The sequence below is a fragment of the Stomoxys calcitrans genome, chromosome 3 (assembly GCF_963082655.1).
Source record: "Stomoxys calcitrans chromosome 3, idStoCalc2.1, whole genome shotgun sequence".
Taxonomy (NCBI): Eukaryota; Metazoa; Arthropoda; class Insecta; order Diptera; family Muscidae; genus Stomoxys; species Stomoxys calcitrans.
Window position 1 is genome coordinate 94909009 of NC_081554.1, and position 23648 is coordinate 94932656.

The 23648-nt window shown below is 37.5% G+C and overlaps 1 protein-coding gene across 2 annotated transcripts in view; it reads left to right on the plus strand.

The window, feature by feature from the left end:
• The window catches only part of LOC106086573 (EF-hand domain-containing protein D2 homolog), a 108580-nt gene extending 86218 nt beyond the window's left edge, over positions 1-22362 (plus strand). For both annotated transcript variants that reach the window (XM_013251303.2, XM_013251302.2), the window contains exon 3: positions 20414-22362. In XM_013251303.2, coding sequence (XP_013106757.1) covers positions 20414-20828 — 415 coding nt within the window. In that variant the 3' untranslated portion in view covers positions 20829-22362. The remainder of the gene's footprint in view (positions 1-20413) is intronic.
• The last annotated feature ends 1286 nt before the right edge of the window (positions 22363-23648 follow it).

Here is a 23648-nt window from a genome sequence, read left to right on the forward strand (position 1 = left end):
CTATATACAATAAATCTGGACGGACTATGATAAAATTGAGCACACGAACCAAAACGTCAAATAAAACACCTCATGCTAAATCAAACCAAAATAGTGGCTTCTACGGCCTTAAATGTCTTAAGTTAGGTTAGGTTGAAAAGAGGGTGTAGATAATAATCCGCCTTATGCCACTATGGACATACACCTAAGCCAGTAATCGGCTTGTTGTGCGCTCTAAAAACTATAAAGTAACCTCTAAAAGAAAACTTTAAGTTAGGAATTCCGTGCTACTTACAAAATCCTTAAATGTTTTCAATACCACTCCCCTAAGTTGGTTCACATCTGGCATCGTGTCCCCACCGGTACCGGTATTTGTTGGACGCGAAAGCCATTGCCCGGCTTTCGCAAAGGAAATGCTCCAACGTCTCATCATCTTCCCCGCATGCCCTACACCTGCTATCACTTGCCGCACCGATTTTGCATAAGTGAGCTCGTATGTGTCCGGTTATGATACCAATAGCTATACTGACCTCCTTCTTGCTTCCTTTCAGTAATAGCCTCGTCTTCTCACATTCTGGATCCCCCCGTATTATTTTTGCCGTCCTACCGACCGTTTCGCTGTTCCACAATGTTGCATGCGCATTCGTCGGCCACTCCCTTAACTCGGACTGTGTCGCCCCGAAAGGCTTCGGTTTAACCAAGTTTTTTGACGGCAGTTCTCTGGCCTTCACCGCCAAATCATCTGCCCTTTCATTTCCCCTTACTCCGTTTTGACCCGGCACCCAAACAATGCGAATTTTGCCATCCTTAGAGAAGGCGTTAATCACCTTCTTACCCTGCAAGACTGTTCGTGACCTTACCGTCCTGGTTGTTATTGCCCTTATGGGAATTTTACTTTCGGTAAAGATGTTCACACTCGACGTCCTCGCGTTAGCACCACACCACCTCACGCATTCCGTAATCGCCCGGATCTCCGCCTGCAGGACCGTATTATGGTCAGGCAGTGTCTGAAACAGATCTTCGTCTTTGGAGCAAAAATGTGACTTGTGCAAAATTTTATGACAGTCGGACAACAAATGCGACCTGTACTTTGATTACAAGAATACTGGGACAGACAGACAAACAGACAAAGCTAAATCGAATCAGGAAGTGATTCTAAGCCGATCGCTATACTTAGCGATGGGTCTACCTCGTCTTAGTATTGCAAAAAAATGCACAAAGTTATAATACCCTGTACCACAGTGGTGGTGTAGGGTATACTTAGTAGTCGGACAACAAATGTAATATCTGTTAATGTAAAATGTTTATTTAATATCTTAACCAAAATATTATCTCAAATTGCATCTCGTTTGCAATATATCAATATCAAGCGAGAATTCCGACAAGTACATGAGGCTGGCGTGCAGTTTCTCTAAATAAACAATTAGTTTCTCTCATAAACAATCATTGGAATAATGTCTACTATTTGTAATTTTAATATCACAAGCAACTGGCAATCAATTCTGCTCAACGGAATATATCACTATTACGTCGAGTAGAAAGAAACAAAAATAACAGAAACTTAATCAATGTGTGTGTGCGATAACTGCAGAGTTCTTCGCCAGAATTAAATTACAATACCTTTTCAAACGGTGACCAAAGCGACCTTTTACACATAATATATGTTTTATCTTAAACATCCCAAAAAAGTAAGTGATTAGAGCTCACATCAAGTCGATTTCTGGCTTAGGTGTATGTCGATAGTGGCTTTTCAACCTAACCTTAGTGGTGATCTTTCAATGAGCCATAGAGTCTCTAGAATCTCCTTATTTAAAGTTTTTAGCAAATAGGTGGAGTTGAGTAGTAGTTCTTCCTTGAGATACTACAAATATATGTATTGGATCTATATTCTTAAGCAAATGTCACCAAAAACTAGAGTGTTTTTATTTCTTTAGCCCCATTTCCATTTATTGATATAAAATTTCAAGGTACAAACCCCCAAAATATCTCCTCTTTACTTTATTCCTTATGTCGACATTACATGTCTTTACATAGGGGAATCTATGGAACAGGGGTGCCTTGCTACTTCTTAGAATAAAAATATATGTAAAGGGTGATTTTTTTGAGGTTAGGATTTTCATGCATTAGTATTTGACAGATCACGTGGGATTTCAGACATGGCGTCAAAGAGAAAGATGCTCAGTATGCTTTGACATTTCATCATGAATAGACTTACTAACGAGCAACGCTTGCAAATCATTGAATTTTATTACCAAAATCAGTGTTCGGTTCGAAATGTGTTCATTCACCGTAACGTTGCGTCCAACAGCATCTTTGAAAAAATACGGTCCAATGATTCCACCAGCGTACAAACCACACCAAACAGTGCATTTTTCGGGATGCATGGGCAGTTCTTGAACGGCTTCTGGTTGCTCTTCACTCCAAATGCGGCAATTTTGCTTATTTACGTAGCCATTCAACCAGAAATGAGCCTCATCGCTGAACGGTGAATGAACACATTTCGAACCGAACACTGATTTTGGTAATAAAATTCAATGATTTGCAAGCGTTGCTCGTTAGTAAGTCTATTCATGATGAAATGTCAAAGCATACTGAGCAATCTTTCTCTTTGACACCATGTCTGAAATCCCACGTGATCTGTCAAATACTAATGCATGAAAATCCTAACCTCAAAAAAATCACCCTTTATAACTATTGAAGAAATTCAACATCTTAAGGTCTGTAAAACAGTTGTGGATATGCACAAACACCTTTCCATATTATTTCTAAGCAGAAGTGCTTATATTCTTGTGTACGCACAAGTCCTAGTAAAAAATCTGCCGTTCGAGAACGGGTACAGTTATCCCCTTAAAATGTTAAATGTTGACGTATGAGATCATGTGCCAAATTTGAAGGCACTAGGGGGTCCGAGTGTCTCTTTTCAGAACCCTAAAATTGCTCATCTCGGCATTTCGAAAATTTGTTCGTGCTCCCAAATTTTTTGTGGTCCCATTCCAAATTTTTGTTTGCGTTTTGAGAACTCGAGGGGGTTTTCCAATTTTTTGATAAAAATATGTCTATTTCGCAAAACACAACGCTCGTTTAATTTGACATATGATATTCAAATTTTACTTAAAACGTATCTACAACATGTTTACTTTACAAAACAAAAGGAAAAAGTTAAGGTGTTTGAGTGTAAGAAGGAGATTGACACCTTCTCTGAGAATGGCACGATACACAGCGTTTGGGTGTCGGGCCATAGCGGAGTAAGGGCCAGAGGACTGCCGTCAACAAACATGATTAACCCGAAGCATTTCGAGTCGAGTACGAGTCCGAGTTAAGTGCGTGGCCTATGAACGCGCATGTAACTCTGTGGAACAACAAAACAGTCGGCAGTACGACGAAAATCCTATAGAGAGATCAGGATTGTGAGAAGACTAGGCTACTACGTAAAGGAAGCTAGCGGGAGGTCAGTACAGCTTTGGTGTCATAGCGGGACACATAGGAAAACGAGCTCACTTATGCACAATCGATGCGGCAAGTGATAGCATGTGGGGAAGATGATGAGACGTTGGAACATTTCCGCGGTCAAAAAAAGTATTCATCATTCAATGTTTTTTTTTAATAAGTCTACAAAAGACAATTGGAATAAAAACATATTAAACTAATGATGCAGTAGTGCTTGTGTGATATATATGTACACAATTTCATTGTTTTTAAAGAAAAAAATAGTATTTATTGGAACAAAAAGGGCCATTTTACAGCTGAACACAAAAAATTAAACAAAAAAAGTATTCATCATTGCAAAAAAACAAAAAAATAAATAACATAATTTAAAAAAATTAATACTTTGTTATTCGACCACCGCGTCTTATAACTTCTTTTAAACGGTTTGACATCGATTGGACTAATTTAGCGGTTATATTTTGGTCTATATTAGTCCATTCCTCCATTATCACCTGTTGCATTTGACTCTTGCTCGAAAAATTGCGCGTTCTCAATTTGCGTTCGAGATGTTCCCAAAGATGTTCAATTGGGTTCAAGTCGGGACTTTGAGGAGGAGTTTTAATGACTTTGGGGCAGTTATACAGCATCCACATCTTGGTATTTAAAGCAGAATGTTTGGGGTCATTATCTTGATAATATTGAAAGTTATTACCAAGCCCAAGTTTTACAGCACTATCTTTTAAATTCCTCTTTAAAATGTCAATGTAATACTTATGATCCATTACTCCATTAATAATTTCAAGATTTCCCGCTCCTGAAGCCGCCATACACCCCCAAACCATTAAACCACCTCCACCATGTTTTACAGTAGCAACTGTGTTTCGTTCTTCAAGCTCTGTATTTGGTTTTCTGTACACTATGACCTTTCCATCGCACCCAAAAAGATTAAACTTGCTCTCGTCTGCAAAAATGACTGTTTTCCAAAATGATTCGGGCTGTTTTACATACATTTTTGCGAAGTTTAGCCTTTTCACTCGGTTTATTTTATTTATAAAGGGCTTCTTACGTGCAGTTCTTCCTCTGTAACTATGCCTTTTGAGTGTATTTCGAATTGTTTGTGTAGTAACTTCCTTCCCTAAATATTCCATAGTGTTTTTACGAAGAATGGTCGCATTTGTCTTCGGAGTTTTCTGAACTTGCCGCACTAGCCAACGCACATCTCCAACTGAAAGTGCTTTTGGTCGACCAGATCTAGGTTTATTGTCAACAGTTTTCGTTTCTGTCCACTTTCTGATGATGGATTGTATAGTAGATCGTGGTCTATTTAATATTTCACTGATAGTTTTTTGAGTTAAACCATTCCTGTGGTGTTTTATTATCAAAACTTTTACCTCATCAGAAACCTCGTTTTGCTTACGACCCATTTTGACAAAAACTATATTTTCAATGAAATTAAATATTTGCTGTCAAGGGCAAAGCCTCCTTTACTAAATAAAACAGAAAAGGGGGATTCCCAAATAATATTTGAATTTGACTTTGATGATAGCACATCAATGATGAATACTTTTTTTGTTCTGTTTTTGGTGTTATTATATAAAATTGCATTTTTTGCGCTAATTAAATTTATTTTTTGAATTTATTTTAAAACATATTACGAAAAATAAACTATTGCATAAAACTGCATTATTTGTTTACTTTAAATTTTCTTCAATTACCCAAAATAAGTGAATTTATTATCAATTTTGCTAATGATGAATACTTTTTTTGACCGCTGTATTTTCAATGAAATTAAATATTTGCTGTCAAGGGCAAAGCCTCCTTTACTAAATAAAACAGAAAAGGGGGATTCCCAAATAATATTTGAATTTGACTTTGATGATAGCACATCAATGATGAATACTTTTTTTGTTCTGTTTTTGGTGTTATTATATAAAATTGCATTTTTTGCGCTAATTAAATTTATTTTTTGAATTTATTTTAAAACATATTACGAAAAATAAACTATTGCATAAAACTGCATTATTTGTTTACTTTAAATTTTCTTCAATTACCCAAAATAAGTGAATTTATTATCAATTTTGCTAATGATGAATACTTTTTTTGACCGCTGTATGTCATTGCCCGGCTTTCATGGTTAACAAACATCGGTACTTAGGTGGGGACACGATGCCAGACATGAACCAACTTAGGGGAGTGGTATGAAAAATTAACGATTTTATAAGCAAAACGGAATTCCTAACTTAAAATTTTCTTTTTCGAGGTTACTTTTTAGTGTTTAGAGCGCACAACAAGCCGATTACAGGCTTAGGTGTGTGTCCATAGAAGCATGCGGTGGATTATTACCCGCACTCTCTTTTCAACCTAACCTGACGTAAGGTGTGTAAGCAAGTATATTCAATAGAGACTAAACAATCAAAATACTTACTTTTGCCAAAAATACAAAAAAAAAAAAAATTTTTTAATTAGGTGACTTCCAAATTGCATAAATTTTAGCTAGATAATCGGCTAAGTTGTCCTTACCAAAACATGCATCAATATGAAAATCGAACCTAAAGTATCTTCGTAAATCGCAAAATGCACAAAATAGTTGCAATGCCCGCCTCCTACTTAAGCTATGGGTCGCATACAGTCTCCAGTGCCTCAGTAGCCGTGGTGCTCATCGTCTTATCGTCTATGCCAAGTGGCATCCACAGAGTTGGTATGGGTCTGATTACACTCCTTTTAATCTAGTAGACTATCCTAAAGCCCGTCCCGTCTAGATATTGCCCAACTTCAGTGAGTCCTCTTAGTACGCTCCTAAATGTAACACTTTCAGTTTAGTTTTCTGTCCAAGATCACTCCTAAGGATCGCATTTTCCAATAAATACTTGACAATTTTTTTTTATAAAACTCAGACCATTTGAGAAATTTTATGTAGAAATAGAAACAATACATTTATCAATAGAACTCGACTTCGTTCACTGCGGGCACGATTGCAACTGTCAACACGTTGAACCCGATTTTCGATGACTCGGACACATAATAGCCGAAACGGTCACTATTTCCCGTTTAATGTTGACTCTGAGCTCCTCCAACGTCGTCGGCTTATTGGGATAGACCAATGACTTGAGGTAGCCCCAATGAAAATATCCTGGAGGGATGTGCTGTGTGGCTTGTGGCACCGTTCTGTTGAAACCACGTCGCCCAGGTCCATATCTTCCAATTTAGGCCAAAGGAAGTCAGTGTGTGGTAGCGTTGGCCATACACGGTAGCGTGAAGAGTTGGCATCGTCGACGAAGAAGTATGGCCCAATGACGCCGCCGTCATGCAAACCCCACCAAACAGTTATTTTCTGTGGATGAAGTGTTGATTCGTGAAGCACATTTGGATTTTCACTTGACCAAAAACGCATATTTTGCTTATTGACTGGATTCGTCAATCAGCCAAAAATGAGAAATGGACTAACGCTCTTAAGTAGCGGTCACAGACTCCGAATTTTGGTAATACATTTTTATTAAATTTGCAGACGTTGTTCGTTCGTGTACCATGATGGAAATGTTGAGTAAACTGAATAAATTGACAGTGACAGTTCGATGATAAGTGTAACAGTGCGTTCACCAATTAAATTCAAAGTTGTCAAGTCCCTATTGGAAACCCCTTTGTTTGAACTTGCCAGATATCGCAACCCTTCTGTCGAGGAAACACGTAACGACTTCCTCGTGTACAGATAGATTTCAGTGTTCTCTGGGTTAACATTCATATTCTTAGGTCTAGCTCTATTTAGAGAGCACAACAAACCGATTATTGGCTTAAGTGTATGTCCATGGTGGCATAGGGCGGAATAACATCCGCACTCTCTTTCCATCTTAACCTAGGTTTGCCCAATCGTATAGCATCTCAATTACACAAAGGCTGAACCTTTCTACATAACTGGTTCGGATCGCTATCGCTTAGAAGTATTATAACAACGTCTGCGTAGCATACGGGTTAAAAATCATTCTCAGTCAGGATCCGTAGTAGACTATATATGATGGTAACCCATACAAGTAGCGATAAAATGCCACCTAGTGTCGTGCCCTGTGCAATCTTATACTTATGTCATGTTACCCACAATTTATGCATCTATTCCTTAGCTTCTCGTCCAGTCTCTAAGTACACAGTTCTCCCGAATTGGATGAGTGTGTCGGTTATCACATTGTTAAAAGTTCCTTCGATATCAATGCATACCACTAAAGTGTACATCTTGGCATCGAAGGGTTCTCACACCCCGAGCAGGGTGGTGTCAACCGAACTTCCCCTGATAAGAGCATGTCGCCAGTATCCGAGAAACTCGCTGGATGCCCTACACTTTATCATGGTATTCACTACACGCTCCATGGTTTTGAGTAGAAAGTACGTACGACTTATAGAACTATAGGGCTTCGATATAAACACCACCCTTGATTCTGCTAGGTTTTCGGAGTATATGTAAGTCTTAGGCACGTCCTCAAATGTAACAGCCATATGGGGTGCCCGTAGTCCACCTCAATCTGTTGTTATGCTGGAAATATTACATCAGGTTCAGGTAGGTGAGGTTGAAACGAGGGTGCAGATATTTATCCGTCCCATGTCACTATGGACATACATCTTTGCCAGAAATCGACTTGTTGTGCGCTCTAAATACAAAAAAAAAAACCTCGAAAAAGAAAATTTTAAGTTAGGAATTCCGTTTACAGGTAAGTCTTCAAGACTTACTGTACTTAAATTGACTATGACTGAACATTTTTCTTATTCAGTGTTCGGCTTAAAGACTTCTTCGCTGGAGCTTCTTCATTCATTTTGACAACATGACCTAGCCAACGCAACCATTGTTTTGATACGCTTAACTATGCTAACGTCGTCATACAGGTCGTGGTTCATACGACGCCGACACTCTCCATCAATGCAAACAGGTTCATAAATTTTACGATTGAACTTAAAATTTTCTTTTTAGAGGTTACTTTTTAGTTTTTAGAGCTCACAACAAGCCTATTACTAGCTTAGGTGTATGTCCATAGTGGCATGGGACGGATTAATATCTGCGCCCCCTTTTCTACCTAACCTAACCAAAATTTTATGAAGAATCTTTCTCTCAAACACTCCAAGCACTGCCTCGTCTGTTTTTGCAATTACCCATGCATTCGAATAACCTCATTGTCTCTAGATTCCGGCGTCTCTATGAGTCTCGTGGAATCCAACTATCCATGGTATGAATGTAATACTCTATATTTGATAGGTTTAAAAGGGTTGCTGAGCTGCTGAATCGTGTCAGATGATCACAGACGACCGAACACAATTGATTTGTTTGACAGCTATCAACGAAAAGCAGTCCAAAAATTCGACCGGACACAAATCCACTAAACTTTCGTCAGGAAAAAACTCGGATATCTACATGTTGTAGAAAGCTCAGAAAATGTTTGGAAAACAGTGGATGGGAAGTTTTGGATCACCCGCCTCACAAGTCAGATCTTACCGCTTCTGGCCCCATCGATTGATACAAAACACGCCAACTGGATTGAGATTTACTTCAAAACATGTTAAAAGAAATAGCCTTGATTAATCCTTTAACTCAAAATTGGAGCAGGATATTTGGCACGTTCTCAATACTTTGGGGAAAAGGAGTGAATCATATTGGGACAATCTATTAATTTTATTATTATAAATGCATTTCCAAGTAAGAAAACACATTATAATCTTGTTTATCAAATAGCATCTGCGACTCCACTTTATGGCCACACTATCATCATAACAATTGCAATAGTTCAATTAACGGCTGACTAACTATTTATTTAATAACTACTTCGTTTTCTTGTTGTGCTAACATTTCCAGCCCAAGAAAAAATAACAAATGATGTCATTATAGGTACTTACACTGTTGGTCAACATTATTACATAAGAAGCTACGACAGAGGCATTCGCGATGATTTCTTTTGAAATCAGAATGATTTCATTTTGGGGACGTTTTTTTTTTTTAATTTCGTAATATAATTACTTTCTCTAATCTCATGCTCCAAAGAAAATAAACATGTGCGTCGAATCAATGGAAATAGTGGCATCCATCACCTAGACTAACACCAACCGTCTCCATAGCCTCCATAGCCTCGTACAACGCACATGTACACAGAAAAAAATAATTTTGAAAAGCAACAACTTTTGTTAAAAAATCATCTACAATAATCTGTACAAGTTTCAGCTCTTAATTTTAAGAGGCTGCATCGTGATTAAATCAATTAAGGGATTTTCTCGCCAGCATTTGAACTCGGAGAATGAATTTCATAGGCGGACAAGTAACTTCTGTGCCACGAAAGGCTCCAACGTAGTACAGATTAATATTTCGTCCATATGCAGGGTAATTTCGAAGATAGGCTACATCGGACTCGCACTCAAAAGCCGACTATGAGACCCCATAAAGTATATATATTCTTGATCGTCATGTCATTTTAAGTCGATCTTGCCATGTCCGTCCGTCCGTCTGACGAAAGCACGCCAACTTTCGAAGGAGTAAAGCTAGCCGCTTGAAATTTTGTAGTTCGGTTGGGATTGTAAATGGGCCAAATCGGTCCATGTTTTGATATAGCTGCCATATAAACCAATCTTGGGTCTAGACTTCTTGAGCTAGAGGCTCAAATTCGCAATTCTCTTCCGATTTGACTGAAATTTTGCACGTGTTGTTTCGGTATTACTTCCAACAACTGTCCTATGTATGGTTCTAATCAGTCCATGTTTTGAAATAGATATATACCGATCTTATAAACCGATCTTAGGTATTAATTTCTTGAGCATCTAGAGGGCGCAATTCTCATCCTATTTGACTGAAATTTTGCTTGAGGTGTTTCGTTATGACTTCCAATAACTGTGCTAAGTATGGCGCAAATCGATACATAACCTAATATAGCTGCCATATAAATCGATCTGGGATCTTGACTTCTTGAGCCTCTAGAGGGCGCAATTCTCATCCGATTTGGAAGAAATTTTGTACAACGGCTTCTCTCATGACCTTCAACATACACGTCTAATATGGACTGAATCAACCAATAGTTTGATACAGCTCCCATATAGACGGATCTCACGATTTTGCTTCTTGAGCCCCTACAAGGCGCAATTCTTATCCGAATGAACTGAAATATTACACAATGAATTCAACAATGTTTAGCATTCATTTATGGTTCGAATCGGATTATAACTTGTTTTTCTTAAGAACAGGCACTTTTTGATGGACACTCTCTCACTAAAAGCGATTTTCTGCCATAATCTGTAATCTCAGCTCAAATATTTTAGTTTACAAGTAGAGCCGAGGATTTTATTGATGTTTATTGACCATTTTTTTAATAGAAAATTTAATAAATTCTTAGTTAGTTGAGTTTAAACAAGTAAAATCGTGCTAAGTTCAGCCGCTTAAGTATGGGAGCTATATCTGGTTATAGACCGATTTTGACCGTACTTGGCACAATTGTTGAAAGTCATAACAGTACAATATATGCCAAATTCTAGCCAAATCGGGCGAAAATTGCGGCTTGTAAAGGCTCAAGAAGACATAGGGAGATCGGTCTATATGGGAGCTATATCAGGTTCTTGACCGACTTAGACAGTACTTGGCACAGTTATTGGAAGTCATAACAGAACACTGCATGCAAAATCTCAGCCAAATCGGATGAAAAGTGAGGCTTCCAGGGGCTCAGGAAGTCAAATCCGAAAATTTGGGTTATATGGGAGCTATATCAGGTTCTTAACCGATTTTGACTGTACTTCGCACAGTTGTTAAAAGTCATAACAGAACACTGCATGCAAAATTTCAACCAAATCGAACGAAGGCTGAGGCTTCCAGGGGTTCAAGATTTTAAATCGGGAGATCGGTTCACATGGGAGCTATATCCAAATCTGAACCGATATGGCCCATTTGCAATCCCCAACGACCTACATCAATATTAAGTATCTGTGCCAAATTCCAAGCGTCTAACTATACGCGTTTGACCGCTATCGTGATTTCGACAGACGGACGGACGGACATGGCTAGTTGGACCCAGAATGTCGAGGCGATCAAGAATACATATATCAGTCAATTTGTAACACCTCAATATTTCGAGGTGTTACAAACTGAATGACTAGATTAGTAATACCCCCATCCTATGGTGGTGGCTATAAAAACAAAAGTGCCGACTACTGGTACATTCCGAACATAAGAATAATTTCCCTACGTACTTTCTTGAGCGCAAAACTTTACAAAATATTAGTTGGTGGGTTCTTGATACTATTTAACAAATATATTTGTTTGTTAACAACTCAATTGGTATGTTGTTTATTGAAAAAAATTTATTGAAAATCCTTACAACTTCAAAATTTTCTCTGTCAAGCATCAACAGACACACTTCAACAACTACAAGCAATAATCCAATTTCCAAATTGTTGAGCACCAACTCTTTTCACATACAAATAAAGTTGTTGAATTTTTCTTGCAGTGATTTTTGTCTGTGTAGCCACCACCGCCATAAAAAGCCAGAATTGGCCGAATAATAGTTTCTTGTCATTTTCTGGCACTGTTGATGGCAATGTCATCATGACCAATAAAGTAAAATAAAATGAAAAGGAGTCTTTGTTGTCCACACAACCGTAACAAATCACAGCGTGTGACAAATTTTATAAGGTCCAGAGCTCGAGCAGCACACATGCATGGTTCATACAATAATTACAATTAGAAGAAGCAAAACAAAATAAAGAAAACACACCTCACTCACCCTTCCCCCTCTCAGTCTAGCGCACACCCACATTGGGCAGTTACGCTATTAAACAATAAATGAAAATCAAAACAGACACTGCAAGCTCGGCGATGACAGTATCATGACAACTTCACATTAACGGAAGAAATTGAAAGTTAAACGAGTAGTCTTTTTTTTCGTCTTCGACTTCGTCTGCATCTAATGATTTTCCAATGAAAATGAAATTGAAGGAGAGTAAATGATGAGCAAACTGTGCGAATTTATGCAATACGTACACATCGTACATAGCTGGTCTGGTGGCATGCTGAATATGGTGCATATAATGGCTTTTTTCAACACAAGCACGACTACTTTGCAATTTGTGCATGGATTTAAACCCGATGGACTCATCTCTGTATGATTTACACTGTTTACTTAGACCTAACTCGGGAGTTTTAAATTTTTGGCAATTAGAATAAAATTGCTCTGAATTTTCATAAGTTCTTTAGCATAAGGTAGATGGTAGTTTCAAGTTATTTTTGGTACGCCTATACCGCCATATTTCGAAGGCTTCTATCTTTTTTATATCGGCATCTTTGTTAATATCATCTATTATTTATTATGTTTGTTCCGTATAGACTCAAAAACTGCTAAACCGATTTTTATGAAATAGAAATAGAGTACTACATTTCATCCCCTATACCCCCATTTTCAAAAACGCCAGATCTCGGAGATGGGTGCACCGATTTAAACGAAATTTTGCATGCCATCTTATGGTACCCCAAAAACACGAATTGCCATAACATTTTGGGGTCAAATAAGCGGGGGGACGCCCCATCCCAAAACCCACCCGAACGGACATGTTTACCGATTCGGACAATATTGGTGTCAAATGAAAGATATTTAAGAGTAGAGACATTAAAATGTCCCCACAAGTGGCGGGGAGGTCCCCCACCCCCAAAACACCACCCAACAGGGGACTTTTACCGCTTTGGGTAATATGGGTATCAAATGTAAGATACTTAAACGTATTTCTTGGTGTCTGAGGAGTCTCCGCCATCCACAAAACCCCACAGTAGAACATATTTACCGATTGGGACAATATGGATATCAAATGATAGGTATTTAAAAGTAGAGTAAAAAACTGGTATAAAATTGAAATGAATCTGGTATACACATTTGAAACAGAGTCTGGGACCGGCTCACCCACTAAATACCCTTCAATAGGACGTGTAGTTCGAGCGGGATAATATGTGAATCAAATCTAATCCTACACAAAAGAAAAATTAAAAATAATATATGTAATCCGATCAGAATAGAACAGGACAGCAATTAAAGATCTTTGGTAGTATAGTACACTTTTTACCCTCAAATTGGGATAGACACAGGAGGACCTACGGATCTTTAAAAATATGATATCCCAAGTGGTAGCTTTGAAATATGTATGATTTTAAATGTAGATAACCAATACAAAAAAAAATTAATCAGTGTGTATCTGAACGAGAGCCGTAACTTTATATATATGGCTCAAACAAAATCGTGCTCTCTAAACTTCCTTCAAACCGGCCATGTTTGCCTACTGTGGTAATAAATAACAGGGTGTCGTCTCACACCATAAACTCTCCCCAACCTAAACCAATGTTAATTAACGCTCAAATAAAAGAAATTTGAGAGTAGAACACGATGCTGATATATTTTCAGGGCTAAGTGCTGAGTGGCCGCCTCACCCTATATACCCTTCAAACTGGACATACTTGTGGATTATGGCAAAAAGGGTCTCAAATTTGGTATCTGTTTTATAGCCAAGTGTTTCATGGACGCCTCACTTCATAAACTCCCCCTTAACCACACATATATACCGTCTATAGCAATATGAAGCTCAAATGTGGTTTTGGGAGTAGAGTAGCAGTTTAATATCCACTTTCGGGGAAAAGAGTTTGGCTACTCCAATCCACCACCAAAACCAAGAGAATGAAGTAGATGTAACATCCAAACTTTAATGGGCGGATCCTCTCGTTACCCTATTTTCAAAAACGCCAGATCTCGGGCATGATTTATAATAACTCAAAAACTCAATGGGCGCTGCGCCACCTTCAAAGCCCGCCAAATGGAAATATAAACCAGAAACGACATTGTGGGGCTCAAATGAAAGGTATTTGAGACTAGAGCACGAATCTGATATATGGGGGTCCACCTCACCCCCAAAAATACCCAAACATACCGGACATATTCACCGACAATAGCAATATAAGGCTCAAATAAAAGATATTTGGGAGTAGAGAAGCAATATGATAACCACATTGGAGCGAAATACCTGAAAGGCCGTACCAGCATCCCCAAACAAGACTTATTTCCTGACCATACCAGTATAGGGCTCAGAAAAAATAAGAGAGTGAAAGAAGGCGCAGCTGTCCAGCTAGTGGTTTATAAATGTTCAATGCGTTCGGCGCCATTTAAATTCGGATGTTTATCTATTCGAACTATTACATTGTTCATTAATTGTAGCTCGCTCCAAGGTACTAAAAACTTTTAAAACCCTTTCGACGTTTGAATTATGTATTGTCTATTTGACATTGTTGTTAACGTTTTCAATGCTTCCCATCCTAATTTGTTTTCGTGGGAAGTGACTTTTACACCATACTGTTCACTATATGTCGTGAAGTTGTTCACAAGATTTTCTAGCCCAGATATGCTACTGACCAGCAAGGTGCTGTCATCAGTATATCTAATGATGTTAAAAAGATCTATCGTATCCCATTCCGAAGTTTGCTTATCGACCCATGAACAAAATTTTCAGAGTATATATTGAATTGTTAGGAGAACAGGAACACCTTAATGGAACGTTCATGGACAAACTTCTCACATAACAATGAGTGCTGTCCGATGAGTGTAGGGTGACACCACTTTGGAGAGAAGTTTTTACATGGCTGCCATAAAGTGCAGTACCTCACAAATGTCGCCCGCATTGGGAGGGGATAACCACCGCTGAAATTTTTACAGATGTTCTCACTAGGATTCGAACTCAGGCATTTAGCGTCATAGTCGGACATGCTAACCTCTGCGCTATGGTGGCCTCCATTCAACATACAAACAAAGAGTACACGAAAAACTCAATTTGCTTAATGACAAAATTTGTAGAATCGACTATCTCAGTTAATTGTCCTTTGATCAGTATAAATAATATAGGCCCGAATTACATTCGCGAAATGCTCTTAATTGTCTGGATGGTCGAACCATAAATTGATGTCGTAAGTTATTGTCTGGATAACCTTAATCGTCTGTAGGAAACAGTGTTTTTCTCTCTCTCTCTCTTTTAGCCTTTTCAATTGTTCGGACATTGGAGTATGCCATGTGCAATGTTCAGTGACCGTGGCCTTAAATGTATGTTGCTTCCTTATATCGAGTCTATTATGTTTTGCAATTGCAACATCCAGCGAAGGCTGCTCTTGCCACAAATGCTGCAACATTACAGAACAAGTTTTTCCAGTTGGTTAGTCATTCGCTTAGGCAGCCGGGTGCCGCACATGCATTGTCTACGGCCTTCGTTTGGTCGCCTCGTCTTTTCTTTTAACCTGTCTGCTGGCAATGTTGAAGGCGATTGCCTTGCCAAATTTCAAACTTGTTTGCGGCTCATTCGATGCTAAGAAGCGTGTGTGTATAAGCAAACAAGCGCCTGCGCAAAGGCATATCCTTACCAAGGCGCACGCAAGTGTTTTGAACAAAAAATTGCAGACTTTTGCATAAGGTCAACACACAAGCCGTCGACAGACGTTCCGAAAGTTGTATTTTTTTCTTTTTCTTATTTCTCTTCTTTTCAAATTAACTGCCAAGTTTTCCACTGTTTTGCAACTTTGATGTAAACTTGTTTTCCTTTTAGCACTTTGTTGTTTGGCTAACTATTTGGTTTGGTCGGTCTAAAATTCTCTTGAATGTCTGCTTCGATGTGTGATTTAAATTTTTTTACTTGGTCGTCTTTATGATTTCGTGTTCCGGTGCCCATCAATTTGCCGTCTGTTTATCTAAATTTCTTTTGGGTGATGATGTTTGCACAAAACTTAATCACGCAACTTTTGTAATGCACATTAAAAAAATCGAAATAAAAATTCATTTTCTATTCCATTAACAACGCTTGGTGTGAATTTGTGGGTAGGCAGGCTTGTGTGTTTGTTGTTGTTGTGATTGTGTTATTATTCATTAATTTCTTTTTGATGATTTCTAAATTATTTTGTCTATCCTCTTTTTTTGGAGGCATGCATTCCATTCCACTTGCTAGCCATATTGGCGGTTTGATTATTTGGCTTCCAATTTGCGGAAGTCAATACATTAAATTAACTAATAAATTTACATAATTGTTGTTGTTGTTGTTCATTTTCCCACTATATTTCGCGGTTGCTATAACTCCTCTTTGTTGCCAAAACCCATTGAGAAAGTTAACAAACATGAACAATTGGTGGCGGAAATTGTTTTTGAGGTTTTGACATCTTTCTTGAACCCAGATGGTCATCGCTAAACAGGCATTGACATTTTCTGGTTTTCTCCCAACGCACAGTGGGAGAAAATCGAAAAAAATAGTAAAAAAAATATGCCGTAGGAGAACAGGTAAAGAGGTGTCAACGAGATCGTGTGCACAATGTAAGGCCCAATATTGTCCGGGCGCCTTTTGGCAGACCCCTAAAGTTGGTCACCTCGGTGTTTCGAAAAATTATTCGGGCTGCCAAATCTTCATTTATGGTCTGATTTTCAAAATTGTTGTTAAGAAAAGAAAAAAACGAATGGAGATGTCTTAGTAATTCTTTTTGAATATTGCAAATAAAAGTGTCCTTAAAAAACTTTTCTGCCTAAAATTTTCTAAAAATACGCACTTCTTGCCAAACCAAGAAATGGTGTTCACGTGCTAAGTTCGGCCGGCGCGAATCTTTTATTCCCTCCACCATGGATCGCATTTGTCAATTTCTTTAAATGACTTTTCCGAATAGAAAAACACCAGTCATAGAAAAACACCGCCTCCAAAATTTCAGGCAAATCGAATAATAATTGAGTAATATTATTATAATAATTATATAATAATAATTATATAATAATAATAATTATATAATAATAATTATATAATAATAAAAATTATATAATAATAATTATATAATAATAATTGCGCCCTCCAGAAGTTCAAAAAATTAAACTGGGAGATCGGTTTATAAAGCAGCTATATCAGGTTATATACCGATTTAGACCATACTTAATAAAGTTGTTGAAAGTCATACCAAAACGACATATACAAAATTTCAACCATATTGGATAAGAATTTCGCCCTCTTGAAGCCCAAGAAGACTAATCGGAAGATCGGTTTATATGGGGATTCTACTAGGATATGGACTGATTTAGACCATACTTAACACAGTTGTTAGAATTCAAAATAAAATACTTCATGCAAAATCGGATAAGAATTGCGCCCTCTAAAGGCTCAAATGTGCAACATAAAGACCATACAACAGGTTAAGAGAAAATGTTGCTTTGGTATAGGCGGAGCGATGAGGAGCACGCCCACTAGAGCACTGGAGACTTTTCTATATATCCGACCCATTGACATTTAACATTGACAGATTAAGCGTGAGACAGCCACTGCAGCTATGAGACTTGATGCGACGGGAAAATGGATTGAGGATGGGAGCAGCTCATAGCATCGCGGTATAATTGAGGCGACGATAGGAAACCTGCAAGGAAGGGAAGAGGTTTCCGAACGGTTTTAGACTGCCTGATCAAAATACGATCCTGCAGGCGGAGATCCGGGGGATCACGTGAAGTGGTGTGGTGCTAACGCGAGGACGTCGAATGTGAACGTCTTCACCGACAGTAAAATTACCATAAGGGCAATAACAACCAGGACGGTAAGGTCACGAACAGTCTTGCAGTGTAAGAAGGAGATTAACGCCTTCTCTAAGGATGGCAGAATTCGCATCGTTTGGGTGCCGGGCCATAACGGAGTAAGAGGAAATGAAAGGGCAGACGATTTGGCGGTGAAGGCCAGAGGACTGTCGTCAATAAACTTGGTTAACCCGAAGCTTTTTGAGTCGACGCAGACCGAGTTAAGGGAGTGGGCAACGAATGCGCATGCAACATTGTGGAACAGCGAAACGGTCGGTAGAACGGCGAAAATCCTATGGGGGGTCCTGATCGTGAAAGACGAGATGAGGGAAGGAAGTAAATATGAATGAGGTATAGTTAGTGGTACCATAACGGGACACACAGAACTACGAGCTCACTTATATAAAATCTGTGCGGCAAGTGATGCGGCATGTGTAGGGCTTGCGGGGAAGATGATGAGACGTTGGAGCATTTCCTTTGTTATTGTCCGGCTTTCGCGTTTAACAGATACCGGCACTTAGGTGGAGACACAATACCAGACATGAACCAACTTAGGGGAGTGGTATTGAAAACAATTAAGGATTTTGTAAGTAGCATGGAATTCCTAACTTAAAATTTTCTTTGTTTGATTCTCTTTCGAGACGAGCTCAATGGTCGGAGATGCAAATGGAAAAGGAAACCCAAAGATAGTAACACACACCAACCACTATGGATTGACAGACAGACATTCTTTTTGTGACAAATTACACTTCTTCCGTGCATCTGTTGGAAGTTGTATTGATGGCTTCGAACGCTAAGACAACGGCAATGGCTCTCGCTGTTGCTTTGTGTGTCCAGGTTCGAATCCTGGCCGGGCTCTCGCCGTTACAGGCAAGAAGCTTGAAAATTAAAATTTTCTTTTAAGAGGTTACTTTATAGTTTTTAGAGAGCACAACAAGCCGATTACTGGCTTAAATGTATGTTCATAGTGGCATGGGGCGGATTAATATCTGCACCCTCTTTTCAACCTAACCTAACCTAATACTTTCCAACACCCACACCCACTACGGCCGACCCTTTATGAAACCGATTCCAATTGCAGTAGGTTGAAATTTAGTTTGTGAACTACATTTATAGCTTCCATAATCTGCATAAAATACTGTCCAGATAGGTTCCCATATAAACCGATCCTCCAATTTGGTTCCTTTAGGAGCGCATACTTATAGCAGATTCAAGGTTCGGCGCATTTTTAATTTTTGCTCAAATTGTTTTTTTTTTTTTTTTCAAAAAAGTTTTCCTTATACAGTAGAACTTCCCTATAATGAATCTTGACGGGACCAGAAAATTACTTATATTTTTCCTCACCTTTTTTTATAAAAAAAATAATAAGGCATGTTAGGCATATTACACATTTAATTTGTTTTCCTCAACGAAACCTTCAAATACCAAATTACAAAACAATTGTATAAAAATTATATTTTCTTTTTCATCTTTATTTAAAATAATAAGGTATTTTAGTTTGGATAACACTCTTTTCTTTCTCTTCGTCAACAAAACCTTCAAATATTTTTAGAGACTTAAATACATTACTTGGGATGTTACTCTTCATCTGCACAAAAGTTCTAAGAACATATTGATCTAAATACTGGAGCACGTTGTATGTAGGTATCGTCTTATTGACATCAGCCAATTCTTCATCGGCTTGTTCTTGTTCACCGTTATCTGAATCTGTGGATTTAAAAGTAATTTGACATTAAGCATTGCTTCATCAATAATTAAGCATTGCTTCATCAATAGTTAAGCATTGCTTCATCAATAATTAAGCATTGCTTCATTAATATTCTCAAAAAGGCAGGTTGGAAGCCTTTTCCGTTTATTGCGAAATTGCTCGTCTTCTAAATTTTTACAGCTTTTTGTTTTTTAATATTTGATAACGTAGTAGGCAGAATTCCCAACTGCTTAGCTATGTCTTTACTCCTTCTTCAACTTTATTGGTAATTTACATTTTTTCCAGAGAAATGCTATTGCGCTGCGTCATTATTGTTTCACTGAACACCACTAACTGATGCCAAAAAATGTAATTGATATGTCTTTCTTCTTTTGCTTGTTTTGGATTTTTATATTTGGGAATCCCCTTATTATATGTAACTTTATTCTCGGTACACAGAGGTGTTAGTGTGCGTAACAGAAAATTCAGGAGACGGAAACGCACATAAGTCAAATTTACACATGCATAATTGTTTCATTGTATAGAAAATATCACTGTATAGAAATTCATTATAAGGAGATCAGAATACAAGAAAATGGGAAGGAAAAAGCAGTGTTTTGAAATTTGTTCTTTATAGAGAGAGCTGCATTGTATAGAAGTTCACTGTACAGAAATTCGACTGTAATTACATTTGATATGAGTTAAGATATTCATACATTTCTTTTTGCATTTTGATTAAATATTTACATTTATTCATTTTCTTCTTTTACAGATATGATACTGGACGTGACGGTTATTTGGATTTAACCGAGTTAAAGTACATGATGGAGAAACTCGGTGCCCCACAGACACATTTGGGCCTCAAGGAAATGATCAAAGAAGTTGATGAAGATAACGATGGAAAAATTTCTTTCCGAGAATTCTTGTTAATCTATCGTAAAGCTCAGGCTGGAGAATTGGACAATGATTCTGGCCTGAACCAGTTGGCACGCTTGACAGAAATCTCTGTAGAAGAGGTGGGTGTCAGCGGTGCCAAGAACTTTTTTGAGGCCAAAATTGAACAACAGTTGCGTACAAATAAATTCCATGACGAAATTAGACAAGAACAAGAAGAGCGCCGGCGACAGGAGGAGGAGAAGGCCAATCGGCGTCTTTTGTTTCAACAAAGAGCTGCAATTTTTCAATAAATCTAGAGAGATAAACATCGGTGCCACTTCATTGTAAAGTGCGCCAAAACGAAGGAGTTGCAATTGAAAATTAAATTTTAGTATGATTAAAAAACTGAGTACTTTTGCTCACACACACACACACATTTTAAGCTTTAGCGTTGTCGTAATTATTTAGATATTTAAATACCTAGTTTTTATGTATATTTTTGTTTTGTTTATATTTTACAAATTTAACTTAAAAAAAAAAAACAAGTATATAATAGTGTATGAATAAATGTTGGTATTAAGTTTGCATTTCACTGCGAAAATGAAAATAAAAATTTTGTAAGCAATTTTTCTAAACTACCATTGGATATGGTTTTTAATTAATGATGAATGTTTCTTATATGAAACTTTACAGTGAAAAAGGAAGTTAATGCCATCAGTAGTGGTGGAAATCCACTAATAAAAAGTTTTACACTTGGTCGAAATCGACTTAACATAATATTCATACAAAAAACATGTTTAGGGACAATCTTCCTGTTTTTTTTTATATTTTTTTTTTTTAATTTTTATTGATGTGATTTGTTTCTATCACTTTTATTTGGGCATAGTTTTAGTACACTTTAGAGCAAATAGCAATAAAACTATCTAAAGAAGAATTGAGAATATATATAGTAAAACAAGAAAAATTAAACAACAAACTCACTCACTCAGTGCATCAGAAATTATCTGTTTTTGTTTTATCCTGGATTAAAAGACGTAGCGGCTTAGCGGCAAAAGGAGATATACCATCAAGGCACCCTCAACCTTATGAGCAAAAACTACCGTTATTTGCTCAAACCTAGCTAAGATGTTACGGCTTGATTTATGCCAGTCCACGCTACAACAGAAACAGATCATATACCTTCATACATATTTTAATAATCATAATGTGCTACATAATCACTCATACAACAATTTACATTTATACAACCACCATTCTCTTGCATTATCATATAATACATTTCCTACGAAAAGTTAAAATAAAACTAACAAAAACTGAAAATCAAAGGACCACCATTTACTCAACGCAAGCGTAAAATATAAAGTGCCGTTTACTTCCATATGAATATTATGCGATCTCTGGATAAATGGTGGACATTGGCACTAAATTATTATCAATTTTAAATAAAACTAAAAAAATCTATCTATACCTATATTCTATGTTTTATACACATTTGCAGTAAGAACAATTACTTTTCTAATCGTTATGCTTCTTTTGTAATTATATCTTTTTCCAACTTCCTTTTTTACCAGTTATGTTAAGCATTTATTGTTTTATTTTACAATGAATGTGCTGCAAAGAACTTTAATTAGGTTTATTTTGGATAAGTGATCATCCTGTATTGTTTTGCTATAGTAAAATATTTGCTCCCGCCAATATCTTGGCCTCCTTTTGTATGCAATTGTTTGTGATAAGTTTTTGTTTTGTAATTTTCTTCCTTATCGTCGTATTAAGAAACCGATTCAGGAAATAAAAATTAAGTTTTCCAAAAACTGCACATCCTAACGGGTCGTTAACATTTCGAAATGAATCTGTGTAATTTTTGTTAAATTTTAGTAACGATGACAATTAAATTCAGAATTTAATTCGGAATGGTCGCTAAGTAAAAGTTAAAGGTTGGGCAGTGAAGTTGATGCTCGGCGAATTTCCATCAACATCGCTCGGGAGGAGTAATGCCTCAACTGTCTTTGCTACTTGTGAGAGAAGGGAAATCGGTCTGTACAACTCCCCACACTCGGGTCCTTATCAGGCTTCAGTAGCAGGATCACTCTGCCCATTTTCCAGACATCGGGGACTATGAGAGTGTTCAAAGACAGGTTGAGGACAGTAGTAATGTACACAACTCCAGGTAAATCCAGTTGGAGAGTTATATCATTGATTGTGTGGAATGGGAGCGTAGTCTCTGGAGTAAGAATTGAAATCTCGATGAGCCAAAGTCAGAACAAAGACAAAATTATGGAGAATTTTGTCTGCCTTGTTCCTCCAGTTGGGTTTATGATTGCAAACCCCAGGTGAAATAGAAAAGGGAAACAAAACACCGAATTAGGATTGTTGGAACAAAAATGGATTTTTATTTTGGGTGCTGATAGACGATCTTACCAGTGCCAAGGTTGGATTTGAACAAGAAGGAGCTTAAGTCAAGTCTATCGGAAGTTGTATCTTCGACATGATTGGTAATTTCGTTAAATCGATATGCTATCTGCAATGATAGCATGAGTAGGGAAAGAAAGTAATTGGGGATTTCTTTAGAAAGTATAGGGATCGCGAATTGAGGTTGAGATCTGCGGGATTCTAGTTCGGCGTTAATAATTGTGTTTCAGCGTAAACATTGCCGCCCGCCTTGCAGTACGGCTGCAATAAATGCATTCCAATCATATCGACTATACAAGATCCAAATATAATTTAAATGTCTGAATGGTGTGTATGATTAGGATAAAGAAATGTAATTTAAATCAAGTTATTTCAAAATTTTAATACATATTATCAATTCATTCATATATTCCAATTATGTTTGAAATTAATTCAGCAGAAAATAAAAAATCAATTATGCCATTAAAAGGATAGACAAATTAGCTATACATATAAGTAAAAAATTCTTAAAATCGAATGAGGGTCTGTAGCTAGTTTACATATAATTCTTTGCAATTCAGTTGCTAGTGCGAAAATGGTTTCAATTATTTTGTTGGAAATCTGATTGCGCTCTAAATTATTGAGTTACTTCGAACAAAGCCCATAAAGGGACCACCCAAATATAGTGTTTTGAGCAGTGGGAAGCCCATATTTGTTCAGGATCCCTTCCCGGATTACCCGAG